General features: G+C 38.8%; 1 protein-coding gene across 2 annotated transcripts; it reads left to right on the top strand.

Moving 5' to 3' along the window:
- Positions 1–791: 791 nt before the first annotated feature.
- On the top strand, positions 792–20,855 carry LOC137283555 (progestin and adipoQ receptor family member 3-like). 2 transcript variants are annotated; one of them, XM_067815120.1, is made up of 6 exons: positions 792–1,449; positions 4,322–4,484; positions 5,189–5,341; positions 7,612–7,809; positions 8,536–8,626; positions 20,355–20,855. In XM_067815120.1, exons 1-6 carry the CDS (start codon positions 1,190–1,192, stop codon positions 20,477–20,479), a joined length of 990 nt encoding a protein of 329 aa, XP_067671221.1. In that variant the 5' UTR covers positions 792–1,189; the 3' UTR covers positions 20,480–20,855. The 2 variants fall into 2 exon arrangements, with proteins under 2 accessions (XP_067671221.1, XP_067671219.1); XM_067815118.1 differs by lacking the exon at positions 20,355–20,855 and adding an exon at positions 9,353–9,560 and having other exon boundaries at positions 841–1,449.
- The last annotated feature ends 219 nt before the right edge of the window (positions 20,856–21,074 follow it).

Here is a 21,074-nt window from a genome sequence, read left to right on the forward strand (position 1 = left end):
CACCACCCTTTGTCAGTTGAGGTCACACACCACCCATTGAGGTTGTGCACTACACTAGGTATCCAGGGAGTGTCCACTTCCCTGCGTACTGGGACAGCACAGTGTGCTTGGTGTGTAGAGATTGTATGTTTACATAGGCGTACAGTTCAACCAAAGTCAGCAAAGGGGTCACGCAAGGTAGGCAGAGAGCATCCACTACCCTGTCTACATCATGCATTACCCTAGCTCTGCAAAGACTTTGTGCTCCACTTTGCCTGCAGACAGCGTTGATGATGTAAGACAACACAAATCACACGCCATGTCTGCACAATGCATTAACAAGACTAGATCTACACATGTCACTGTTCGGTGGAAAGCTGAGCCTCTTCCTGTTGCTTTCTGACACCATGATGGAATATGTAAATGTATAGCTTGTCCCAGCTGCGAGGTCATCCATCTGGTATATTGAGTTGCTTAATTTCCTTGGATTTTGTTTGTCTTTGGTTTGCTTGGTGACTATTTACTTTCTTAAAAAAGAAAAAAACAACAACAAACAAACAAAATAATAAATAACATGATAATGAAAACGTGAGCATAAAAGAACAAAACATACGGGTAAAAACTTCATTCTACAAGGACGCAAAACTGGGGTTCGAACCATCCCGGACTGATAGAACGATAATGCAAACAAGGGCGGACAACTCTCGACACCGCCTTCACAAGCGGAAGTGGGATTTGTTTATAAAGAAAGGTGTTTACGAGTTGTCATGTGAACCTACTTTATACCGCTGCCTGGGCTGGGGAACATGTGCAGACGACATGCAGTGGCGATAATGGAAGCACAGACTTGGCTACAAGAGAAAGATAACCTCCATACATAACCCGCGGGGCACGTGGGACGTCTGTGCACGTAACTGACTCCTGAAGAATGCTCTTGCCGAAATCCATTTTACAGTTTCCATAGAAAGGCGCACTGACAACGGAGCCTCGTGCAATATACGCTCTCAAGGAACAAAGTTTGTTCTGCATGTGATCGGCTTCTCTGAGAATGACCTTTGCATGAGATAAAGGATCCGCGTATCGTCGATAACCAGTGGACCATCACCTATCGTTTGGAACCGGTCACTGATACTAGCTCCTCCAAGTATAGCGTGAACAGCGGTGTGTGATTCCTTCCCAGGACGCCTGCAGAAGGATTATCAACTGAACAATGACAATGGGCAGGTCAAGTTCAGACACTGTTAAAAACAGACTTTCCGCTGCGTCTTCCCATCAAAGAGATGCCTATAGTATTCTCGATATTGAGATCGACCAGGGTATGCCCCAGACTTGCAGTTCTGGCCTCTGTGATATCAGTGCTAAAGACATTCCCTTGTACAAGTACAATGAAATACCAGACTTTCTTCAAGGGAATCCGTTTGTTGTCGAAGGTTACAGAGTGTCCCTTCCATTCAGTCTTTGTCTGAAGAGGTAATATATTTTTGTATAAATTTTGAATTTCAAATTATTACAATTTTGTTGGTAAATGATTTCTCCTGCTTCATGTCATACCTGTGTTTTGGGTAAATGTAGAACTGCTGGGTAGGGAAAATGATGAATTGCTTTTAATGTCTTTTGATCTGTTAAAAACATTTGGTTGACAGACGCCAGAATAGAGGTTGGATGGATCAAACAAACTCTGAATAACAAACTGGGATATTCTACATGTGAATAATGATTTACCTGTGAAGAGTTTATTTGATAAGGTTCAACTGAATATGAACTTCACTGATTCATTTACTGTTTGAAATTGAGTTTCTGCCATTTCATCCAGATTTACCTTTTTTTGTCTGGATAAATCTAGTGTTTCTATGCCAGTGACTATTACTGTGATGTCACTATTTTGTACTTATATCAGTCCAGCATCCATACTAATAACTTGGCAGTATATTGATCTCTCCCAAATCGGTATTCATATTTCTGCCTAATATGAAAACCTTTCTCTGCCATACATACAATTATGGTCAATACAGTCAAGGTCATTGCCACTGATTCTGGGTGAAAATAAGAAGGTGTCTGGGATTAATTTTTCATATTTAATTAATGTAACTCAGGAACCATTTTAACATATGTTAATTTTAGAGACTAGATGTTAATCTATGGAAACCTGTGTTTTACTTGGTGCCTGTATCACTTAACGGCAATATAATACAATTAAGTCAACACCACATACAAGTAGGGCAAATAACAAATTGGTTGTCACAAATACAGAGATAAACCTGGTGACAACAATACAGCATATGTGAGCTACTAATTAAGATTTAATTAACTGTATTCAATGTATTACTGTATAGCAGGAGGTTATTTGCTGCGTCAGCTGTACAGAGATTGGTTTCAATGAGCATTAACGATGCCTCCATTCATTGATTCAGTGGTATGTCAGAATAGCAGTAGTGAACTTGTAATTGACTGTATTCATAAATGTGTTGCAGAAGTTGTATCAGTACTAAACATTAACAGGAATCATGTTTTCAATCACGGTAATTAATAGTGCAGTAATTATATTGTGTGTTAGTGCTGTTCCTGGCTCATATGACTAAACCAGCTGTATTTTAATAGAAAAAAATAACCCTGTCTCAGATGTCACCGTCTGGTTTTAAAAAAATCCAAATTTGAAGGATGTCTATGCCAATAGCTACTTCTCTCTATTGGATGTAAAGCAAATATATTAGTCATTTACAGCTGTGCGAATAATGAGTAAAAATGATATTAGAATATCTGAGAGATGAATTACACATACATGTATCACATATCGTTTGCATTATGCATGTGTGACAATGAGCCTGTAGCTACATAGCAGTTGGTACTTAGTCACAAGATAACGGTATTATCTTACAAATGGTAGACAATGATGCCGTGTAAGCATCAGGAAACCCGCAATAAATAATATGTACAACAATCTTTCAAATTGTAATCTTACTCTACATAAGCTGCATTACATGTGTCATTAAATGATATTTAAGCAGTGATTTATAGTCAGCTTTGATTGTAAATTTAGTTGAGGTTGGTTTATTGTTTAATGCCACACTCAGCAATATTCCAGCCTATGGCAGCAGGTTAGTCCCACTTGTCCAATTTCTTTGATGTGCCGACAGATAATCCCAGATAGGGGATTACCGTCTTGTGTTTGATGTACTGACTAAAGTCTGTATTGGAAAGTTGAATACCAGGCATGTTGTAGCAATATAAAGTTATATCTTTACAAGTGTTAAAAGGTTAAGAAGATAAATTGTAACACCATTTTAATACTGCAATTTAATTAACAGTGCTCCATAAAATGACATTTTGAGATTCATAGCAATATATATGCACAAGTGTCTAAATTATCATTATTTTACACAATGGTAGACCATACGGTTCCTGACCATCTTTGTGATCTTGCTCCAGTGCATGTTTCTAATAACACGTCAAAGTCGTAGCAACGGAGGTCTTGTCTTGGCCCTCGCTTTGTACAGAGAAGATTTGTTTCTGTGGACTCTTGTCACATTCCTGGACTTAATACAAATTACAATTACACTAAACGATGCTCATGAGTGTTGATCACTGGATTATCTGGTCCAGACTTGATTATTTCAGACCGCCACATATAGCAGGAATAGTGCCTAGACTAATGCTTAGTCTCTGAATATATATAATTTTGATTGTAACAAACAAACCTATTTCAAATGAAAAGGAGCCCAAGGCAGACCAGGGGAAATCTTGGCTTGATTCATTTAGGGCTAGAGCACTGCAGGAGGGGCTGGACTGAATGTACAGAAATCCACGCCTACCTTGTCCCCTGAAAAATTAAAACTATTTGCTAAGCGATATGGACACACCCGACTGGTACGAAAGGTTGTATCTGACCAACTGCTTGATCGAACAAAGAGTATCTGGAGGCAAGTGGACTAACATAATACGAAGATGTATAAGGGCAAACAGGCAGTGCTTTGTATTAAATTGAAAGTGGCAATTGTAAAGTTAGTAGTTATAAGTGCCGTGGTAACCTATCTTTACTTTCTGTATAGTGTTCGAGTAGTATAGCTTGAAACAGGCACTTGCTGAAACTAGACACATAAAATATGTTGCTAAAAATATGTACAAACCACTTATATTATAAAACTGTTTCTGAATATCGATATGCATGTTGAGAATCATAACATGTATTTAAGCAAGGGTTAAATGTATTATATATTTACCTCTAACTGTGCTTGTCTGTGTATGTCTGGTTCCATAACACAGACATTGTCACAAGATATTGTGGTAATTGTCAAAGTCAGTTGCCTCGTATGTGCTTTGAAATTGTTGTCCTTTTCTTCCCCAGCTTGTTCCTTTGGAGCAATGAGACAATCAACATCTGGTCACATCTACTTGGGTTCTTCATCTTCCTGCTGCTGATGCTGTACGACAACATCATTGTCATTCCGTCGTACAGAGGCACCCTCTCAGACCACGTTGTTGTCACTGTTGGCCTTCTCTGCTATCAGGTGCGCTAACATCATCTTGTTGGCAAATACCAACTAGATATCAATCCATTTTAAAGACTGACCTCAAGTCTTTTAGAAAACTATCCATCTACTGACTGTTATCAGTTTTCAGTTTGTCCCTATACTCTGTTTCTTTGAATACACTGTGTTGACACATCTCATTGTATCCCAGTTGCATAGATCGATGTTCATGATTTTGATCCCTGGATTGTCTTGTCCAGATTCGATTTTCCACTGACCACCGCCATAAAGCGGGAATATTGCTGAGTGCAGCATAAAACTGAACTCACTCAATCTGTGAATACAGGAGTGAGACCTGTTCTTTGTGATGCAGTAGATATGATGTCACAGCTATTTAAGAAGTGTGTCTGATTTCAAGCCTTCTAAATTAGTAGTTGTAGCAATCGGAATGACCTGTAAAGATATGGGTGAAAATTGGACTTCCGCAACTCATGCTTATCGTAAGAGGTGACTAAAAGGATCAGGTAGTCAGGTTTGCTGACTTGGTTGACACATGTCATTGTATCCCAAGTGCATTTGTCGATGGCCATGCCATTGATCACTGGATTGTCAGGTCCAGGCTCGTTTATTCACAGATGACCACCAAGTAACTGGAATATTGCTGAATGCAGCATTAAACAACAAACCAAACCAAATCAATTGTTTTTGTAGCCTAAGCTAACCATATGACTTGTCTGTTGTAGTTCTGTATGCTGTGTTCTACGGGCTTCCATGTGTTCTACTGCCACTCGGCCCGTGCTAGCAAGAGGTGGTTGGCGGTCGACCTGACCGGGATATCTGTGGGCATTATCGGCTGTTATCTCCCAGCTGTACATTATGCGTTCTATTGTTTGTCTGTAAGTAGTCCCTACTATATGGTGCAGAGTTATCAGACTGTGTCTACCTAGTTAGTTGAGATTACAGATCATAAGTGATCAGTTGGTCATGTGAGGTCAGTGCTTGTGGAATGTCGATGAACTCGTGTACAGTACAGTTGAACTCACAGACATGAATGGAAGGGTTTTAAACCAGGATCCATGCCATAGACAGAATGGATGCCTGTAGAGAGGTGAAGAATGCATTTAGATAGTCCCTAAGGATTGTAGATTAGGAATTAATGTGTATAAAAAGGTGAATGATAACAGAGAAGTGACAATTGCTTGCAGAATGCTGACGTGTATGTAGAGGTGTGATGACTGCTGAATCTAGTGATTCTGACATAGATCGAGTGACTGTATGGGATTGAATCAGTACCACTAGAAATGTATACAGGGGTTGAATCCTATATATCACTAGAAGTATATTAAGGGGTTGAATCAACACCACTGGAAGTGTATGTAGGGGGTTGAATCAACACTACTAGAAGTGTTTGTTGGGTGTTGAATCAGTACCACTGGAAGTGTATGTAGGGATTGAATCAACACCACTAGAAGAGTATGTAGGGGGGTGAATCAGCTAGTGATTCTGACATAGATCGAGCAATTGTAGGGGCTTGAATCAATACCACTAGAATTGTATATAGGTTTGAATCAGTACCACTAGAAGTGTATATAGCGGTTGAAGAAACACCACTAAAAGTGTATGTAGGGGCTGAATCAACTTTGCTAGAAGTGTTTGTAGGGGGTTGAATGAACACCACTGGAAGTGTATATAGCGTATTTATTATGTCAGGATGTACTGTGGTGAGAGCAACTTTGCTAGAAGTGTTTGTAGGGGGTTGAATGAACACCACTGGAAGTGTATATAGTGTATTTATCATGTCAGGATGTACTGTGGTGAGAGCAACTTTGCTAGAAGTGTTTGTAGGGGGTTGAATGAACACCACTGGAAGTGTATATAGCGTATTTATTATGTCAGGATGTACTGTGGTGAGAGCAACTTTGCTAGAAGTGTTTGTAGGGGGTTGAATGAACACCACTGGAAGTGTATATAGTGTATTTATCATGTCAGGATGTACTTAGGTGAGAGCATATTGATGACTGGAGCACAATGATGTGGTCACTGCATGAGTGGCAACCTGATTTAGTATGACCATAACATGATAGTGTGTAGATAAGGAAATGTAGGTCAGAAGTAAGTGATCCTATCAATTCAGTGACACCTGGAAATTGATGATATGGACCACATGGCGTTATCAGCTGATCGGTCTTGAGTGAGTGAGTGAGTGAGTGAGTGAATATGGTTTTTTTGCCACTTCCAACAATATACTAGCAATATCACTACGGTTGACACCAGAAATGGGCTTCACACATTTTACCCATGGGGGTATCAAACCCAGTACTTTGGCATGACAAAAGAACACTTTACCACAAGGCTACCCACCCACTCAGGATCAGTCTTGAAAAGTTTTCATTGCATACTTCTGGTAACCAAGTATTCTATCCTTGCCCACAATTAATGTCATACGGCAATAACCAACTATTTTATCATAATTTGTTTAAAGTACACAGTACCTCTTGGAAGAACATAAATTACAAATTTTTTATTTGTTTAGATAATTGTTTTACAATTAAAAATGCAAATCTACAGCATAATAAATGAGACACACATGCAAGTACTACACATTCTAGAAAAAACAAACTCTTTTCTCAATGAAACTCGTAGAAACCCACAGAAATTTTGTTTTGATTCTATCTAAGCTCATTGAAGGGCCTTTATAAGTGATGAACGTTTGTTATATCTTAAGTCCTTCATTTCTTTAACAAAAATTATATCTGAAACGAATCTTGACTAACATTGAAAAACTGTAACCCATATTATCTAGTCATCATTTCAGTTAAACACCAGGGTCCTGATTCACAAATCATTCATAGCGTTGTGACATTCGTAAGCTGATGGTAAATTATCACAGGTCATAACTTTATGTACTGTTTGTGGATTGGGTTCCAGTAGGCAATCAATCTTCAGATACAATTTGAATCATTTTGAGTTCAGTGCCTGAAGACCATCACAGTGTAAATATAATTGGATTTAAACAATTTGGGGAGAATTAGGATTTCTTGGAGGCTGAGAGGCTGTGTTTTATGACAGGACATATGTCTGGTTGTATTATTTCATGGCTGGCTAGATATTTATATGATCCTAATTTCCAGATTTCCAGAGGTATTTATGTACAAAAAATTTTCAGATATGGAGGGACATTTATCTGATCATTATCACTTTGCTGGCTGTGGGGACAATCTGTGTTCAGCTCCATCCTCGATACTTCTCCCACGCCTGGTTCTACCCTCGAATGGCCATCTACTTCTTCCTTGCCGCATACGGAGTCATTCCCACAATACACTGGGTCTACCTCAGTGGCGGCCTTGGAGCCAAGGTCGTGCAGGTCAGTGTCAAGGTTGGATGCCAAAAAGTTGTTAAAATGAATATGGTATATGGCCAGATCCGTAATTTTCTTAACTTATCTACTAATTTGATGACTCGTACATATTGGAGCGTGAAAATATACACGCTAAACGTAATGTTTTGGAGAGTTATGAAGTTTAAAACTATATCTGACAGTAGGTATGATAACAATGACAATATGTCCCTGAAACATTGGGAGAAAACTTATTTCATAAGGGATCCTCCTTGGGGTACATATACTACCCATATAAAGTTTAGGCTCACTCATGTACATGTAGCCATTTACTTCAGTCATTTGTTCTAAACTAGATTTTGCAAAATATTCTATACTTTTTGAAGGTATTGTTTACTCGTGAACGGATGTATTTTTTAACAAATTTGTAACACGGAAAAGATTACTGTCATGCGTTTAATAAAATTGTAAAATCAGTAACAAATGGTGAATTCTTAACAAACAGCTACACCAAAATGCAGCCGTTCACAAGCACACTATTTGCACATGCTTTTCAGCAATTTGATGTATGACCCTGGTGTAATTAATCTGCATAAGGTTTGCAGTAGGTTCCCTGAAGTTAGTGGAGAAATTAATCTCCGATATAGCCATATGTATATGCATAACATATAATGAATGCATTAAGTGTCAGTCTAAACTTTGGATGGGACACAAAAACAATCTGTGTTATTAGTGAAGCTGTTTTTGTTTCAGCTGTTTGTGCCAAAGGTTATCACCATGTATATCTTGGGAGCTACAGCATTCTTCTTCTTCCTATCAAAGTTTCCAGAAAGAATGTTTCCAGGTAAGAATGTTACGCCTTATGTTTGTTTACTGGTGAAGGGTGTTCAGGTAAGTGTCAACGATCATCTGATGCTTTACCCTTCCCTGCCATGCACTTCAGTATAGGCTCACATCTTCGGTGCCTGTCCTTCTTCTGAATGAAATTAATGAATTTGAGTTAGTACATCAGTACAAGTTTTCATCGTTAGCTTGTATTAACAAGTTCTATTTGTATTCAAGATCTATCATACATTGTGTGTTTATCACTCAACAAAAATTTGTATCTGCCCCTGTCAAAAGTCAGAGTTATAAGTATCAACAAAATCAATCCTGTACTCTAAGTCTATCATACATCATTCAAAGTCTCATGTTTGGCTTATGCTTGGACTTGTCAAACCAGAAATAAGAAGTATACTGAACAGCAAAAGAAATGCAACTGTGGTTTGTTTGTTTTTTTTTGTCAAGGTTTAGTAGAAGACATAAACACAAACATTTACTTTATGAGACTGCATTTCTGTTTCTTTTTATTTTTTAAAATTTGTGGGGTTTATTTGCTGTTTGGTATATGTTTGTAAATCTGCATATATCTAGCTCATGTAATGGAAAGCATTGAATTAGTAACACATTCTTACAGTAGAGTCTGAAAGGCCCAAAGATGAGTCTATGCTATTATGAACTGGATACAGTCTACACAACCATCTCTCTTATTGACCTGGCAGCTTACCAGTCATTTTCTCCTTTATTTCAGGAATATTTGATTTCCTTGGTTCGAGTCACCAGTGGTGGCATTGCATTGTAGTGTGTGCGTATCTTTGGTGGCACCACTCTGGCCAGGATATATTGCTGTATAGGACAACACATGAATGCTCAGTCTGACCTTCACCTTCACCTTGAACCTTTGAACCTTGACCTTCAAGATTCCAACCAATCCCTATGCTTGATACAGACAGCTGCATAACATCATCATCAGTTACATGCATGATATGGACATATACACTGTTATGGTTGTTTTTTTATGCATTGTTTATCAGGGATAGCATTCCCAAAGTTGCATAATTGTTTTATCACAATAATCAACCTATTTTTGATTTATAGTTTTATTGTATTTGTTTGAATAAGAGTGAACTGGTTTTAGGTTGTTCAGTCGGTTTTATTACTAGCTGTCATTGTGATATTACTGCGTGTAGATCAAGGTGATGCAATGAAAAAAGCAGTTTTGTATGTGTAAAGTATGTGTACAGTTTAGACAAATGTGGGAAATCAAATTTTTAAACTTATCCTGTCTCATGTCATGCGTCTCTCTTCCTCTCTTCAACCCAGTGTGGAAACGTGCTGTCAGCCAAGTTGAATAAAATCTTCTTGGCCTCTGACCACCCAACCTTTGCCCCCGCAATAGACGCCTGTCAATCATCCTGCACGCGCAGCCGACCATGTGACGTCCTCTACTTGTCATTCTCTTTCTTGTCGCACCACAGGCTGGACGTGTTGCTTTGCGAGAAAATTGATAGCTTGATTTAGTGATTGATGATGGGTGTTTCTAAAGAGAAGAATTCTTCTAAAAAGCACAAACGTTGTGGTGAATATAACTGCAACTTTTCGTCGGCAGATCTGCACAATTCTTGTGTTGACTGTATTGGCTTGTGTGAGAGGTCATCTTGATGTAGTTTGTGTATGGGATTAGATGACGATGAATTTGATCTGTATCGGCGGGTAAATAAGAGGAGGACGTCAGATAGAGATAGGCGCAGGGCAGAAGATGGTTCTTCAGCGCCTAAGAAGGCAAAAAAAAGACTGCCCTAAATTGGTGGCATGGCGTTCTGCATCTAGGTCAGCAGATGAAGACTTTTTACAGGAGGCATCAGATTCTTATCTTAGTGAGGATCTCAGGCAGTTATTGCGTCTGTGGACTTTGGGGAGTTAGAGGGACATAGTTTCATCACCACCACGCATGGTAGTGCTTTCTCAACCACCAGTTGTTTCCCGTTGGTCGTTATGATTCCGGATCACTTGTTGATTCAGCAGATGGATTGGCATTCTTTTGCTGCTTTGAATGTGCTTCAATCGTCTACACGAGATTGTGACATCCCAGAGCATTTTAGTGAGTCAGACAAATGGAATCGTTTGAGAGCGTTATCACATCCTCTGTGTTCCGGGATTGGAAGCAGTCACGTCACAGCCCATGGACTTTGATGATTTTGTATTGCGAGTTGCTGCGGCACTTCGGCGTCAGGATCCGGTGACTCCCATCTCGTTGCCTGTAACAACATCACAGACTACAGCATCCCATGAGTTGGCTAGACTTCGGCGATCGGCTACACCGTCTGTGGCGTCAGATGGTTCTTTGAGTTCTGATGGAAGATTTGATGTGGTTGATACGTCCTCACTGCTTGTGTGAATTGCTGACAAACTACAATTACAGCGTAGTACATTTTTGGATGATACATTGTCTACTTTTATCATGAAGTCTGGCGATTTTGGTTAAATTATGTTCCCTCCTAGGCCATGCATTTCTCAGTTGGTTACTTCGCTGGATGCAGCATTCACCAATTTGAGCAAGATTAAGGATGGTTTTACCTCGCCTTATTTCAACCTGTCTATGGCGCATGTCCATGGGTTCTCGTCGTTGATCACATCCCCACCAGGTGATGATGATATTTCACTTCTGGGTTCGAAGCAGAGGTCCTATTCTCCCTTTATGGTAGAAGAACGAGAGCTGAGTCACTTGGATGGGACAATTAGGAAAATTTTGGCACCCTTAAACATGGTACTCACGACTTTTGAGGGAATAGCCATGACACTGCAACATGCTTTTACAGACCAACAAGCTTATATCAGGGCAGCAATGGGTTTGAATCTAAAGAAGTCAGAACTGATCCCTACATGCTGTCTGCAGTTCATTGGGGTGGTATTCAACACACAGACCAGCAAACTTTTTGTGCCGATGGAGAGGTTCAACAAGATGTTATGTCTGATTCCCCTTGCCTTGTCTCAGCCCAGGACGCTCTGGCAATGGCTGTCGTCTGCTCAAATGGGCTAGATCGTTCTCACCTATGGAACTAGGGCATGGTGCACTGTCATACCCATGGCTGGATAGACTGTGCGGGCAGTCATGTGCACATGCAGAGATGATCGACTCTCCGCTTATTGACCTCTACTCTCTGAGCCATGTTAGTGAAGCATTGAATTCTGAACGGTTTTTGAAGCGTTCGCTCCTAGGTCCTTTCTCACCTTGGTAAGTAGGGAGATCAGTACCGACCATTAAACTAGTTGAGCATCCGGACTACTCCTCCTTTCACCGCCATCCAGCGTGTGTCTGTGGGGGGTAGTTTCGAAGCAGGGACGTGCCAGATCACTGGGGTCTCCAGATAAATCGTGGGGTGGCGGCATTAATTCCTTTCCAAACTGCATCCTTTTGCTTAGCAAAAGTTGCGGCTGAAACCACATTTACTCAGGAGTGCCCACTCCCTAGAGTTTTTGCACTGTGTAATCCAAGGGATTTTCAAAGTAACCCATCACAAGTACGGAGGAGCATATCGAGAGTTGGTGCTACTCTTGGCCTCCTTGTGGAATGAATCCTTGCCTGTACAGTGTGTCAGAGGGTAATCTGCGGCCCTCCAGCCAACCGTGGGATAATGCATAACGTGAGATAGGATAAGTTTAAAAATTTGGAAATTTTCACCATAAATTATATATTTATATGCTTATCCTATCTCACGCGATGGATGCCCACCCTTCCTTCTCCGCATCACAGATTACTTGGAGCTCCAAAAAAAGAATGACAAGTAGAGGACGTCACGTGATCGGCTGCGTGTGCAGGATGATGACAGGCGTCTATTGCGGTGGCAGAGGTTGGGTGGTCAGAGACTAAGAAGATTTGATTCAACTTAGCTGACAGCATGTTTCCACACAGGGTCGAAGAGAGGAAGAGAGATGCATAATGTGAGATAGGATATAAATATATAAATATACAATTTATAGTTAAAATTTCCAATTCTGTAGAGTTAAAGGAATCTCATGTTTTCTTCTTCAGATAGATAGATCTGATGGATTGGTTTATATTATTAAATACAGGGGTCTAATCCTACTCACTGTGAATATGAGTGGTTGTAGGCACTGTACCTGTACGCTTCAGATGCAGACCAGTCGAATAATGTTGCAGCATAAAACCCTACGCACTCACTCACCCAACCTAGCACCAAGCTGATGCAGAATCACTGGTAAATCTTTGATTGTTGTTATGCTGGGGTTCGTAAAGTAAGATGTAAGAATTAAAATAAGAGTGTATTCTTCCATTATGCTTTGTCAAGGAGAGGAGACATGGGTGGCCCAATCTGGTGCTGCTACTCAGCACAGAGAGTTACCTCCCTTTGGTATGTCAGCAACCTATGATTCTCTGATCGAATCTCAAAAGTAAGAGGGGTAGATTGGTGATAAATGTGTTGTTGCTTGTCACACCAAAGTCCCAGGTTTATTTCCCACAAGGGTACAATGTGAAGCCCATTTCTAAGAATTTTTCACCTTTGCCATTTGTTGGGCTTTTGCTGACTTAAACATGAAACTCAACTCTCTCTTTATCAAATTTTAGATTTGAATGTGTGAGTTGATGCTCAACCAGTTCAAACTGGTTTTCTTAGTTTTGATTATGTACGGGCTGAGGTAATGGAGCTGTAATATTGTGGTATAAAACATCATCCCCTCACTCACTCACTTTATACAAGCCAGCAAGTATACTGAAAGGTGCTTGTTGTTTCAGGTATGTTTGATTACATTGGGTCCAGTCATCAATGCTGGCATTCCCTCATTCTCTGTACCTTTCTCTACTGGCATGAGACTGGCTGGGACTTTGTTATGTATCGGAGTTACATCTGTGATATCATATCACATCCTTGACTATCAAGTGTATCATTACTCTGCATTTGTAGATATATAGAATATATGGATTAACATCCTCGATAAACAAGGACTTGGTAACCATGGTGACATGCTTGCAATCCTTGATTCTCAAGTGTATCCTATGTCCATCTGTATATGTAGCAGTACAGAATTTATGCATATTTTTTGCTGTGTGAATAAGATGTAATAATCATGGTAACTAGGACACATATCCTTTTGATGCAGTGCTCTTTCCACAAACATTCCCCAGGGGGACAGCCCATTTTATGTAGTAGTATTGGGATGTTGGAGTAGGGTGAGGGTGGTAGAGCTTAGAGTGGCAATTTCTTTCTCTTTGTTTCTATTCAAAACATCACATACATCCAGGGAGCCTGTTTTTGGAACATTTTAATTTTTAATCAAAATAATCCCAAAACCTCTAGAAGTTGGAGATGTTGTGGAATAACTCATTGTTGTGGACACAATTTTGATTTCATGTGTGGAATGTGCTACTGCATGTGAACTACATTGCAACTACAGAGACATCAACCACGTACACACATCCGGCCATAATACAGGGACTTGGTTGATGAGGTTCTGGAATAATTACCTGGAATTTTGCTCATGCTATTATTCACTGGTTTACCTGTCTGTGACTGTTATTTACAGACTACATTAATATGGCTGGATTATCTCTCACTACACAAAAGCAGTATTGCCTAACTCTAATCAGAGTCAGATCGTGTGGAACTCTTTTGTATCATTTCAGTGCAAGTCTGTTAATGTGACCTAGTGTAGAGTCTTTTGTGTCTTGTATGGCCCTTGTGCAATGCAATGCCACCACTTGCTGTCTGACTGTCGTATGCGTTTTTAAAATATATGTGACCCAGTTGTCACAATAAATAGGTGTTTAAAGTTGTGCCATCTGTGATTGTGAGTTAGACTCACTAGTTTTCTGATTGTTTTCTTGGATTGTGATCGCCATATCAGTGTTCATGGGTTTCACTGAAGCGGTAATATCTGATACCTGCATCAGTTCAGGTTTTTCTCCTTGTCAAGCTGTCATGTTTAATGCATGTTGAATACTATCAAAGCAAACACTCAACTAATTTCCAGTAACTTTAGTGGGTAAATTATCCCGATGTCATGCAAAGGACCTGGGTTCATTTCCATACATGGATACAATGTGTGAAGCTCATTTCTGGTGTCCCCTGCCATGATATTGCAGGAATATAACTAAAACAAAGAGTGGTGTCAGACTAGGCTCACTCAATCATTCACTCCAGTTAGTTTATGCAAGACGTTGTTATGTCAGAGGGCTTGATCTGTCTCCTGAATTTAATGTCAGTTGAAACATCGGAATGGGTTTCTACATTTTACCTTGGAACTGTTCATACATATGCATGTGTATGTGTCTCAGTTATTTGTTTGTGTTTGTTTGTTGCTTAATGCATTCAACTATATGATGGCAACATGTATATCGGGACCATAGATTCATGTGGCTGATATGATGAGTATCAGGATCCGATGGTATGCATCAACAGGCCTACCATACAGACGCTGAACAAATCATCAAAACTGAACTCATATACCTCAAAACAGAGCAAAAATCATCAAAATAGGAAACTAAACTTCCAAAACTGCAACAATATCCTCTAAAACTAAAATAAACACTCTATAATGGAAAACTAATCGTTTGAAATGGAAACAGATCTTGCATATCAACTATGAGAGCTCCCGAGAACGGTCGCTGAGCATACAAAATGGCAGTCATAGCATCCTGAAGCTTAATGCAATAAGGGGTAGATGTGCTACATCCCGATATCAAATTTTCACGATTAGACTCATAGTGACAATAATCATTATTGACCAAAGCCTGTTCATCACCCGTCGCCGCCATCTTTGATGGTGTTTATGCCGTTTCAGGATGCTATGACTGCCATCTCTGGATGCTGTGACTGCCATTTTGTACACTTGGTGACCGTTCTCGGGCGTTGTAGCTGAGATGCGAGATTTGTTTCCATTTCGAAAGATTAGTTTTCCATTACAGAGTGTTTGTGTTGGTTTTAGAGGATAGTGTTTTTTAAGTTTATTTTCCTATTTTGATGATTTTTGTTCTGTTTTGGTGTATGTGAGTTAAGTTTTGATGATTTGTTCACTGTTTGTATCATGGGCCTGATCAACCAAGCCTGACTGTCTGACCTCTCTGTCACAAGGCATATGTAGAAGTATGCATACAAGCTGCGTAACTAGGGCAAACATATCGTCTGATTTCTTTTGTATGCAATGCCAACATCTATGATTATTTGTGAGCATTATTGATCTATTTATTGTTGATTTATTTATGTTATGTATTTGTGGTACACATGACATACCTCTTTCTTAAGATATATGCAATTATGAATGATCTATTTGAAAATAAAATCTGTTTACAAAAATATAGTAAATGTTTGTTTTGCCCAAGTTTTGACAAGAAGTGTCTGTCTTCCGCAATACTGCAGACAAAACTACAGGTACACACTTATATGCTGCAGACAAATTTACAGGAGCACATGTGACAACTGCAGACAAAACCATAGAAGTGCATATAAATACTGCAAACAAGAATACAGGAGGACATGCAGTTGTTGGAGACAAAACTATAGGAGCACATGTAAATACCACAGACAAAATGTTTTAGGGTTATTGTCCCTTGCCGGAACTGGGGACTATGTATTCAGCAGCGTTTGTCTGTCCCTCTGCCCCTCCGTCCTTATGTACGTCACGATTCGATCTCATGAACTGTTGTACCCACTGTCTTCAGATTTAGTGACAGCCTACATTTGGGGATTACGCAGGAACTTTTTTATTTTGGTGAACTTGACCTTATTTTCAAGGTCACCGTGAGTCTCACCACTTTTCAAACTCTTGTTTGAAGTGATATCTCATGAACTGTTGAACCCATTGTCTTCAAATTTGGTTGCAGACAGATTGCAAAGACACCAATTTATCTAGGTGACCTTGATCCTATTTTCAATATGACTATGACACTTTTCAAACAATAATGCGATATCTCATGAAACATTTCAACCAGTGTCAATTTGTCGACAGCCTACAAAATGTGATTATGCAGATATCAGTCATTTCTCGTGTCTTGTGTGTGATTAAACAGTAAGACGTACTAAATATGTTATAAATATTACAGTCTTTTTTTAGTGGCAGGGGATATTGCCACATTAGTGGCAAACACTTGTTTGTGAATGGAGTCACCATGTAATTTTATTCCTTATTTCACAAATATTTTACATGTTTGCACACACATGCACACACACACACACACAGATATACAGACAGGTAGCGCAGTGGTTTAAACAAAGTTACTTTTTCTATAACTGAAAACATAACAGCCTGCTACACTGTACATAAGCAGTGTGTTAGCTCAGACCCCCAATGCGATAAAAGGAAACACTTAATGATAAAAGAAACAAAAAAACGTCTTTAAGTCCTTATTGACATATGGGTTTATTGATAATCACGCATGTAAAGGATAATAAAATGTAACTTAGTTACACAACACACTATCAATTTTAGGCATAGTCTATAATGTTCGAAACATATTGTCTCTTGATATGATACATGCAGTTACAGACCCATCAATCAGCTCAGTTAGAGGGTCTTAAATCCAGGCGTGTCATGTTACAGATTCCTTGTAAATGTTGAGAAAAAACGTTGAGAAAATTTAGGTGTGTCTGCAATTCTGCATGAAGCTCAAGGTGATGCATGTTTAGACATAAACCTTTTCCATGGAAGCACAAGGTGATGCAGGTTTAGACATAAACCTTCTCCGTGGAAGCACAAGGTGATGTAGGTTTAGACATAAACCTCTTCCGTGGAAGCTCAAGGGATGTAAGTTCAGGCTGTTTGTTAGAAACTCAGTTCAGAAACAAGCAGACCACAGCACCCTTGAATACAAATATTACATTCATTGGAAGCAGAAAAGCTAACGGCAGGATAATTGCCCACAAAGGTGTAACAAATTAAAGAAAAGAAAACATGAGACAATGACAAACCAAACCAGTTAGAAGAAACAACAAACATAACAGACAACAATCAAGATCAAAGCCAAATTCAAGACAAAATGGTGCATCACCTGAATTAATGTTCAATTTTGGAAATGGACAGAAGTCTTATAACAACCGTTTTTTTTTAACCAGGCCAAAGCTCAACACAGACAGGGATAGCAACTTCACGACCCAACTGAAAGTAGATGTGAAAATAATCAACTTGTCATCATGGAAACTGAATGAAACTGAAAAACGGATTTTGAACAAAGGACTTAAATTTACACCGACTCCAAATAGTAACAATGTGAATGAACTCCAAAGTGATATCAATGAGTTTTGTTGGAAATTAAGGAATATTGAGTATTTTGATGATTCTAATATAGGAGAGAATATATCACTTGTTAAGAACAAAAATTAATGGATTCCAAAGAAAGGTAGGAATTCACATCTAGATAAATTCATTGACTCTGTATCCAATGTCCCTTTGTTACCATAAAAATGTCCAAAGTCTAACATTTCAAATTCAGAACGGATTGCACTTAAAGATATTCTTAATGATAAAACATCATTATCAAAGAGGCCGACAGGTGGGGGCTGTCGTCATTATGGACGTTAAACATTACAGGAAAATGCCGTTGGAAGTAATTAATGATCAGGAAAACTATGAAGTTATAAATACTGCCAACGTTCATAAAAAACTTAAAGGTTTTCTTGCTACATTTTCAAATTAAACAACTGAAAAGTAGTTACATTACTTAACAAATTTCATTTGCAAAGAAAGCAACTTCTATGGATTAACCAGAGTACACAGATGTTGGGATATTAAAGATAAATGTGAAAATGCTACTGATAACTACATTGAGACAGAACATCTTAATAATTTGACACTAGTCCTGTCATTGCAGGACCTAGTTGTGCTACACATCAGTTGAGAAATTTCATTGACATACTGCTTAAAACTTTTCTTACAACAGTTCACAGTTATACTAAAGATACAAAGGATTTCCCAAACTATTTACCTAAACAACCAACACAAGAAAAAACCAAACTCGTTACTTTTGATGTGAAACAATTATATTCTAATATCCCACACAATTTAGGAAATGAAGCTATATCATTCTGGTTACACGAATATCCAGCATTACTCCCAACACGATTCTCGAAGGAACTCGTCATAGGAAATGTTAAATTCATATTGAATAATGATACATTTAATTTTGATGGAGAACAGTATAGACAAATAAAGGGTACAGCAATGGGAACTAAAATGGCACCCACGTACCCACGTATTAGTTTTAGGATATTTGGAACGAAGTCTGGAAACCAAAGAGAAAGAACAGTTAGGACCTGAAGTCACTGAATACTTCAGAACAAATCCGCGACTTTTCCTTGACGATTGCTTCATGTTATGGCCCTTTGGAGATGAATCCTAAATAACAGGAACAAACATTTACATTTTACCATAGACTCAAATTACTCTGAAATTCCATTTTTAGACACCATGGTAAAACTATGTGGATGTGACCTAGAAACAGACATATATTATAAACCTACAGATACTAATCAATATCTACATTTTTCATCTTGCCACCCGAGTCGTATAAAGAGAAGCATTCCATATAATTTAGCAAGATGTATCTGCATGATTGTGTCTCAAATACCAACAAGGAATATGCGACTTGAAGAATTAAAATCATATCTACAGTCCCCTGGGTACCCAGTTCTACTTGTGGAAGATGGAATAAAGAAAGCAATGAACGTAGACAGAAAGACACTGTTGAAAGTTTGTGACAAACCAATAAAAGGCAGGAACTTTTTCATATCCTAAGACAAAATGTTCCAATCTTAAATGCTGATATTAAAATGAATCGAATTATGGCAAATATAACTATGATAAAAAATAAACGCCAAAGCCGTAACTTAAAACACATTTTGACATGTGCCAAATTCGACTCATGTGTTAAACCTACAGAATTCACTGTCTCAAAATGTAACTGGGGAAATTGTGGAACTTGTGAGTATATACTTGAAAGCTCATGTATTAAGTTCAAAAACCGGAAACAAATGTTTCATGTACGCTCTAACATGGACTGCTCCGCAAAACACATTATTTATGTTATATGCCAAGGGTGTCATGAAGAATACACTGGACAAACGGAGTGCTTGAGTGAGAGAATGCGCATCCATAAACAGCAGATTAAGGATCCAAAAACCAGGTGCATCCCCTTAAGCGCTCACATCAACAAATGTGCAGCAGGAAAGGAAATAAAATTTAAAATATTCTCTTTTTTCAAGATGAATACTGCTGATGCCATGCTGCGTAAAGCTAAAGAAAACTATTTCGTTAAAGAATTGTGTCCATTGTTAAATCAGTTACGCAATGTACTGGAATTATGCTTGTTTTTCTTATGCTTCTATTGTATTACTGTCAATGTTAAAGCCGCCACTGTGACGTCATGGCAATGCTGCGTCACAACATTTGTGTACAGTTGTATTGTGATGTCAAGACAAAAGTGACATCATAACAGTCTGTTTAACTGAAATCATTTCTCCCTGAAGTTAAACGATTGAAACATGTAGGAGAAGATCCATGTTGTGTTATCATTTCGGAAACTACTTCATCTATATCTACTACTGTACACTCGGTATTCTCATCACTTTCTATATGTATATATATATCAAGGTGCATCCAGGTGTCACACATATATATTGCAATGTGAATAAATTAAAACACCTGTGAAAGAAATTAGGGTCGGTAGGGTGACTGACATCTGTGACGCATTGCTTCTTGCTCTGTCTTGTGCACAAATTGAAAGCCGTTTCTTTCTGTTGCAGGTCACCTTGATTATGTCGGCTCAAGTCATCAGTGCTGGCACACTCTCATACTTGCCGCGTTCGTGTACTGGAGGTGTGCAGCAAATGCCTTTCTAGTTATACGATTGCAGGATCAGTGCTTCTGATGTCACCTCATTGATGACCTTGTGTGTGACCTTGACCTCACAAGACAGTGTTCATCTTACATGACAAGGGAACGTTTATTGTTTCAGCATAGACGTTTACACATTGTTATTTTTGTGTTTGTTTTGTAGCATGTGAAGACATTGCATTTATTTATATACGATTTACACTGCTGCTTTTTGTACAGGTGCATAATGAATTACTGTGGAATGATAAAATTAGTTGTTTAATCAAAAATACATATCTCGTGATTACATCTTCTGGTTATGTTTTCACTCTGTGGGATCAACTGTTTCTATTCTAATACTCCAGAAGGCCCTGTAAGTGTGCACTTGTGCCCAATCCATTTGTTTATTTGCAATAAAAAATGATATCACATATTTTTGGGTCATAGAAACTATAATCAAGCCTCTATTTTACTGAATTAGGAGATAAACATCATGTGTTGGCCAATTTCCGGGTGTTATTGAGTATTTGAAGCATGGGAATGCACTTGGAACCGACGGCGTCAGCCGGAGGTTTCAAATGAAATATTCCCGTGCTTCAAATACTCAATAACACCCGGAAATTGGCCAACACATGATGTTTATCGACATT

The sequence above is a fragment of the Haliotis asinina genome, chromosome 5 (assembly GCF_037392515.1).
Source record: "Haliotis asinina isolate JCU_RB_2024 chromosome 5, JCU_Hal_asi_v2, whole genome shotgun sequence".
In the NCBI taxonomy this organism is placed as follows: Eukaryota; Metazoa; Mollusca; class Gastropoda; order Lepetellida; family Haliotidae; genus Haliotis; species Haliotis asinina.